The sequence below is a fragment of the Salpingoeca rosetta genome (assembly GCF_000188695.1).
Source record: "Salpingoeca rosetta unplaced genomic scaffold supercont1.13, whole genome shotgun sequence".
NCBI lineage: Eukaryota > Choanoflagellata > Craspedida > Salpingoecidae > Salpingoeca > Salpingoeca rosetta.
In genome coordinates, this window is record NW_004754921.1 from 1,608,857 (window position 1) to 1,616,408 (window position 7,552).

The following is a 7,552-nucleotide window of genomic DNA, read 5'->3' on the forward strand; positions in this document are numbered from 1 at the left end:
ACTTGTCACCCCTTCCTTCGCACACAAACGAAGGCGGACTGCAAGGGGGGGGGGGCAATTCCACTTACTCGAGTCGTGTGAGCGATGAAAGGTGTGTCAATGCTGGGGCGAGCGCCGCCATGCCCGTGTCTCCAAGCTGATTGTTCTCCAGCCTGCAGCAGAAGATACAATGAAGACACAAAGTGGCGGGCAACATGGATGAGATGAGTACTGATGTGCCAAAGACAATGGGCGAGAGGGAAGATGTGATTGATGCATGTTCTGCCGTTTTGTGTGGCAGCATTGTGAAGTGAAGATGGGACGCGTCGCTCCATGGGCCAGACACGCAGGCAGGTACGGGGGCTCACTTGAGTTCCTCGATGGTGGCGTTTCGGTGGAGCGCAATCGCGAGCGCACGTGCTCCAACTTCCTGAAGACCACACAGATCCAACCTACATCGTGTGTGCGTGTGCGTGCGGGTGTGGGTGGGTGTGTTCGCGCGCGTGTGTGTGTGTTGGGTCGGGGGAAGGACGTGAGGAGAGGGGCCAGTAAATGGCACGTGGAGAAGGCAGCGCACCCTGTGAATCACGCCAAGCAAGCATTGCAGTGCAGCTGTGCAGCATGGCTCATGACTGTGAGAAGTGACTGAATGACTGTCTGCAGTCGCTGCACACAGGAACAGGAGATGGGAGTAGAGGGAGCTCACATGGCGGTTGCGTCGCTCTGCTTGTCTGCGACTGTGCGAATGATGGTCTTCACCTCTTCTTCCAACTCGCCCTCCTCCATCAACGCCTCAAGCCTTGCTTGCCATCCCTCGTCTTCTTCCATCATGGAGGGGAGGGGGCGTGAGGCAGGGACGGTGTGTTGTTGTCCGTTTCAGCGGGTTGCGTTAGCTCTGTCTTGCTTGCTTCTTGCTTGTCGATCTTTGCACGCAAAGTGGCGATTGTCGAAAGATTTTCATTGATGTTCTTCGAAGCAGCGCCTTGAAGCTCTTCCTTCTACCACCCCACAGCACTCCCACTTCCTTGCACGCCCCTCTGATTGTCCTTCACCTTTTCTGGACGGGTGCTTGTCGTGGGAGTTATACAGTATGTACAGCAACAGAACAACGCACAATCAACGCACAACGCAACTTGAGGCCATGAAACGGAGCAGTGCTGCCGTGAAGTGGAGTCAGGTTGAGCTGAGTGACACGTTACAACATTGCATTACAAGACGACAAGAAAACAGGAGGCGCGAAGCGAGGAAAAGAGCAGAAACAGAGCCAGGTAAGTGGTACAATCATGTGTACGGCTCAGGCGCAAGAATAGCAGGAACAAGCACAAGGAGAAGGAAGAACAGAAGCGTCTATGGGTGAAGCAAATGGTGACGGATTGTGTTAAAACAACAAGAAGAGCAAAATAGACCTCAAGACGCTACTCTTTTGTTCTACACACTGCACTTCTTCGCCTGCTGCACAAGCTTCATGGCGGGACCCATTGCCACACCGGAGGCCCGAAGCGTCTGCTTTGTCAAGTCACCCTCGTGCACGAGCCCAACAAGAACCTCCAGGCTATCGATACCGTGCTCCACCAACGCGGCTTCGACGTGCGGTAGCAGCGAGTGGCGGTTGAGCCATTCAATTAACTCGGGCTCAAATGCAGGTGGCGGTGCGAAAGGTGTCATGACGGTGGAGGACGAGGAAGACGACTGCACGGCAGACAAGTTAGAGGGCTGAGTGAGACACAGCACGCGTGCCAAGCGGAAGAGAGAAAGCGCACGCTTGCATATCTGCAGACATGCAAACAGACACACACAGACACAAACACAGACACAGACACACACATGCACACACACACACAAAGCCATACCTGCGTGGAACGACGTGCAGTTGTTGGTGCCTGCGCTGCCTCGCTTCTCGCGGAGACGACGACCTGGCGCACCCTCTCTGCAATGTCGCGCAGCTGCGACGTACGGTCCACACCGGAATCCACCGCAATCACCGCATCAATGTCAAACAGAAACAGCACCACTTCACGCACGCTCTTGTGTTGCTGGGGTGGTGGGAGGTGCAGCACCTGAGAAAAGAACTGGTCCATCGCTGCTGCCGTCTTCTCACTCACAACATCCGGCAACTTCGTTGCCAGCCGCTTCAGGCGATCAAACGAGTCGTACTCGCTCACCTCTGCCGTGCTCATACCATGGTGACTGCTGTCGTGCCATCCACTGCCGAGGAAGAGCGGAACGATGCGGCGGAGGTGGATCTGGTCCTGGTGCTGGCGAGCAAGCTGCTGCAGCTCCAGCATGGCCATCCACTCCAACAAGACGTTATCGCACGTGTCAGTGTGGCCGAGCGAGCGCATCTGATGGATGGCACCCACGGAGACGACGGGGCAGGTGACAGTGCTGTTTTGCAGGGCTGTCACGCATGCGTGCTTGAAGTTGACGCCTGTCTCCAAGTTGTTGGCGTCCACAAAGGTCACCAGTCCGTGTTGCTCCAACTTTGGGTACAATGTCATCACCAAACCCCGGTTGCCGCGTTGCCTGTGACGTAGTGGTGAATATCGAAATGAGAAAGGAAGAGAGAGGCAAGGAAAGACACCCAGTTCGCACCGCACACACACACACACGCACACACACACACATGTCCCACCTGTAGCTGATGAAGGCGTCGTACTTGCTCTGCTGACCCATAACTGGCAAGAGTGGCCCATACTTGGCGACCAGATCCCCTGGTGACAGCAGCTGTGAGCGGCCAACGCGAAGCGCTTTCTTGTTCATGTGGTGGGTGTGCACGTCCTCGAAGAACAGCAGCCTTGTGTCATTAAATGGCAGCAGCAACGTGGCCTTGAGCTCGGGGTAGCGCTGCGTGACAGCTGTGGTGATGGTGTCGTACAGCATGTGCACCAGCGTGCGAGGACGTGCAGTCATGACCTTAATCTTGATGCCACCGACAGCCGGCACGAGCTGCATCTCGATCTCAGCAGCATCCATGAAGATCACGGCGTCTGTGCGGCTCAACATGGGCGGTTCCGTTGCACCATGCTGCATGTGTGCCATCACGCGTGCCAGAACCATCGTGAACAGCCCCTCTGGCAGGAAAGAGGCTTGCTGCGTGTCTGCAATCTTGACGCTTACACCCCTCTTGAACTCCCTCAGGCTGAAGGCGACGTAGGCTGTCTTCTCCTCAGATCCAACATACGGATTGGCCTGCTGTGCTGCTGCCGTGCTCAGCGTCACCGACGACGACGCCTGTTCATCCTCCAGCGTCATCGGCAGGATGGCTGGGACGAGGTATTGCTGCTGCTGTTGCTGTTGTTGCTGTTGAGGGCCGAACAGCAGCACCGTTGGTGCCGTGTACTGGATACACAGCCCGTACTCCATCATGAGTTGGAGAAAGGGCTCAACCATGCCACCTTCCAAGTCCCTCCACAACACCTCAAGTAGACGGCGATGCAGGATGCCACGGTCAATGAGGTCGTCCCATAGCTGTGCGCCAACGGCCCTCGCCTCGCTATCCCGCACGTCGTGATGCAGGTCAAAGTTACGGATGACGCGCGTCATCATGTCCACCGCCCACTGCGGGCTCAGGATCACATAGTCCTCCATGCCTGGCACACTGTCGTAGAACAGCACCATTGAGTACAAGTGCAGGAACTGCAGGCAGGCTCTCGTCTCCTGGCGTGTGCGCAGCCCACAGGTGCGTGCAATCTCCACCACCTCGTCAAACGTGAGCAGCGGGCGCTTCTCGTTGCGGGCAATGGCGTGGAGTTTGTCGTAGAGGTGGAGGTACGGCACCGCCACCTCCTGGCTCACGTACTCCTGCGCCAGTGCTGTGGAGGAGATGGTCTGGCGCAGGTCCTGGATCATGGGGTCATTGATGGACTTGGTGTTGTCGACGGGCCAGAACCACAGACCATGCTTGTCGTTGTGGACGACGCCAGGGAAGGCCGGGTTGTGGCGAAGGCGGCTGTAAATGTCGCGCGAGATGTTCTCGTGCTGCTTACGCTTGCTGACCACATCAGCAAAGGTGCCGACGATGAGGACGGGTGCACCCTTGGCGTGGAGGTGGAGGGAGGAGAGCCAGTGCTCCATAAACTCCCACGCCTCAGCTCGCTTGCTGGCATCTTGGTGCAGCAAGTCCTCCATCGAGAACACCAGCAGGTACACCGCGTACCTGGTGTGGGTTGCATGTGTGGTGAGGGTGGAATATATTGGGGTGAGTGAGTGAGGAGGCCAACACACACACACACACACACACACACACACACACACACACACACACACACACACACACACACACACACAGTGACCCACTTTGTGAGGAAGAAAGGGTGGAAGATGTAGAAGGTGGACTGGCCGCCCAAGTCAAACACCTTGAACGTGACCCTGGCTTTGCCCTCGCCAATGACGGCGTCCACGTTGAACTCCTTGATCGCTTTCTCCATTTCCTCCGCAGACATGCCGGTTGTGGCGGTGTTGTTGTGATTGCGGGCAGCAGCATCACTTTGGCTCGAAGAGTCCAGGGTGGCCTGCTTCTTGGATGCAGATGCTGAGTCATGAGATGCCTTGGTGGGTTTGGGGACGGTCGATGGCGACGTGTGTGAGGATGGACGTGGCCGCGTCTCCTTTGCATTCTGTAACTGCTTCTGCTTCAGCTTGGCAGCTGTTGCTTTCGGTGTCTTATCAGATTCCTGCTGCCGTTGTTGCTGTTGGTGTTGGGTGATGCGGCTCTTCAGGTCCGCCTTTGCCTTCATCATCGCCTGCTTCATCTGCAAGTCCACGCCCGATTCCTGCGCCAGCGCCGTGCCGCAGAGGCTGCGCATCAACTCCGAGATCTCCGCATCCAGCTCCTGCAAAGGTTGTGTGTGTGTGTGTGTGTGTGTGTGTGTGTGTGTGTGTGTGTGTGTGTGAGTGAACGCTTGTGCGAGGGGATGATCGTGTCAACCACCACCTCTCTTCACACCCATCGTCGCACACATCACATGCTCGCACCAGACAAGGGTACACACCTGCCAGTCGTGAATGTCCAAGGACTCAACAATGACGGTGAGGTCGGTTGAGGCGGCGCCATGCGTGGAGTGCTCATGTTTGTTGAACATGTGACCCATGAGCGAGTGGAACGTGGAAGTCTTGCCGGCGCGCCCCTGACCGATGAAGATGAGCTTGGCCCTGCCCGCCATGGTCGCGTTGAAGCGTGCTATGACCTCCCGCATGCGCTGCTGGAGACGCTCCCTGCGCGCCTGCTCGGGCTGCTGCTGCTGGTGGCGGTGGTGACGGTTGTGTGAGACATCATGATTATGCTTGATACGAGACCACGGAGAGCGTGATGAAGGAATGGTATGGGTGACGTGATGCATTTGCTTGTGCGTTGCAAGCAAGCACTTGTCTCATCACTCACGTCTTGCGCTGCTTGTTCTTCTTGCTTCGGTCCGGCGGCAGGAGTGGGCGCAGGTGGCTCTTGTTTTGGTTGTTGCTGTTGTTGTTGCTGTTGCTGTTGTGGTTGCTCCAAAGGCTTGCCGCCTGGCTTCAGCCCTTGGATGCTGGTGATGGCAGTATGACCGCTGGCTTGTGCCACATCATAGGGCGTCTCTCCCTGCGTGTGTTGGAAAGGTAAAACGCATGAGTTGAGGAAGGAGGGAAGCAGGGAGAGGGGGAGGACACAGCGCAAATCAAAGAAGCAGTTGTGTCACGTCTTCAGAAACAGCCACACGACGCGAAGCACACCTTCTTGTTTTTGACGGCAGTGTCTGCGCCTTTCTCGAGGAGCAGCTCCACGACGGCGGGCTGGTTGTGCCTGCAGGCAACGTGCAGCGGCGTGTCGCCCTGTTATTGGGTGGGGGGCAGCAAGGCGCATGGCACGTGTGGTGAGGATCTATTGAAAACGAACACACGGCCGGTGCAACCATGAGCGAGCACCGTTCACATACGAGCACAACACAAACACACACACACACATATTGCACACACCTGTGCATTATGTTGGTTGATGTCTGCATTGTCCTCGATGAGGGAGGTGACAGCGGGAGCGTCGCCATCCCTGCAGGCGGAAAACAGTTGCTCATGCTGCCGCTTCTTCTCCGCGCGTGCTTCGTCGAAGGCGGCCCTGCCCTCATCGTCGCCACTCCTGTGATCTCACGCGACATTGGACGCAAGCACCACGCAGCGTGTGTGTGTGTGTGTGAGGTGTCGAGAGAGAAGGCAGGGAGCAAACGACTAGAGTGGAAGCACGCGTTGACTGACCAATCCCCTGTGATGAGTTCTCGGTCGACGGGCAGCGCGGCACCAAAGGCGCGGGCAGTGGCGGTGGAGTTGTTCTCGATGCTGAACGAGGACACGTGGTGGTAGCGTGTGGTTGGAACAAGCAGCAAGTGCGGTGCGGTGCGTCAGGAGGGTTGGTGGTTAGGGTTGTGGAGAAATGCAAGCAAGCAGAGAGGAACACACAGTGTGGCGTGCACTCAAAGAGTGGCGATTGGTCACACAAATCTACAACAGGACACAGGCGTTCATGAGGCAGGCGCAACGCAATTGACGTACTCAAGCCGAGACATGGTGCGGTTCTGGTCCAGTGCGGCACCCAGCGCCGCACCGCCAACCGGGGTGATGGAGTTCTTGGTCAAGCTGCAAGTGGCAAGAAATGCATGTTGGAAGAGCAGGGGGAACGGGTGGGCAAGCAACACGTGTCAGTGTCATGGATAAAAGTGGGTTGCAGATGGACCACGTGCACGCGTACTCGCTCGCACATCAGGTCCTACGACATTGAAGTCACAATGGCGGAGGCAAAGGGGGGCAAATGCAAATTGCACAGGATGTGGCAGCACTTGTGGCAGCACAGGTGAAGGATGGAATCATTTGTTGGTTGGACAAACAAGCATGTCGCACAGACATCGTGGGTGGCTTGCGGTGCCTCCATCTGCACATGGGTACTGCGGAAGAAGCGCCTAAAGACACACATTGCAAAGAGGAGCTTCCACTCACTTGAGTATTTCGAGGGTCGTGTTGTGCTTCAGCACCTTCGCCAACGCCACGGCGCCCTCATCGCCGATGGAATTGTCCCACAGGCTGTCAAGATGATGTGGTGGATGCCACACAGGGGGATGATGCCACATGGGTGAGGAAGTGCGTGAGTGAGTGATGATGATTGCTGTGGATGGCAACACAGTCATCAATCCACACATGGGCACGTGATAAAGGTGCAGCGGCAGTGACGCAGCATACATGTGCATGTGTGCGTGTACACACTCACCCGAGCAATGTCATGGTCGTGTTGTGCTTCAGCATCTCCGCCAACGCCACGGCGCCCTCAGGACCGATGGAGTTGTATTGCAGGCTGTCAAGATGATGTGGTGGATGCCACACAGGGGGATGATGCCACATGGGTGAGGAAGTGCGTGAGTGAGTGATGATGATTGCTGTGGATGGCAACACAGTCATCAATCCACACATGGGCACGTAATAAGGTGCAACAGGCAGTGACGCAGCATACATGTACATGTGTGCGTGTACACACTCACTCGAGCCATGTGAGGGCCGTGTTGTGCTTCAGCATCTCCGCCAACGCCACAGCGCCCTCATCGCCGATGGAATTGTCCCA

At 56.7% G+C, this 7,552-nt stretch overlaps 2 protein-coding genes across 2 annotated transcripts in view; both read right to left on the reverse strand.

The window, feature by feature from the left end:
* Positions 1-825, reverse strand: part of PTSG_05784 (uncharacterized protein) — a 6,439-nt gene extending 5,614 nt beyond the window's left edge. Inside the window, exons 1-3 of the mRNA XM_004993597.1 lie at positions 686-825; positions 348-431; positions 69-152 (exon numbers count right to left, since the gene is read on the reverse strand). Of these exons, the coding sequence (XP_004993654.1) occupies positions 69-152; positions 348-431; positions 686-810 (293 nt within the window). The 5' untranslated portion in view covers positions 811-825. The remainder of the gene's footprint in view (positions 1-68; positions 153-347; positions 432-685) is intronic.
* A 511-nt stretch (positions 826-1,336) lies between these two features.
* PTSG_12359 (uncharacterized protein) lies at positions 1,337-7,507 on the reverse strand (the record flags this gene model as incomplete). Its single annotated transcript, XM_004993598.1, has 13 exons — positions 1,337-1,668; positions 1,830-2,502; positions 2,612-4,135; positions 4,276-4,811; positions 4,971-5,219; positions 5,360-5,554; positions 5,686-5,784; positions 5,929-6,082; positions 6,202-6,282; positions 6,496-6,579; positions 6,937-7,020; positions 7,205-7,288; positions 7,473-7,507. The coding sequence occupies 13 exons, from the start codon at positions 7,505-7,507 to the stop codon at positions 1,408-1,410; spliced, it is 4,059 nt and encodes a 1,352-aa protein (XP_004993655.1). The 3' UTR covers positions 1,337-1,407.
* Between the last annotated feature and the right edge of the window lie 45 nt (positions 7,508-7,552).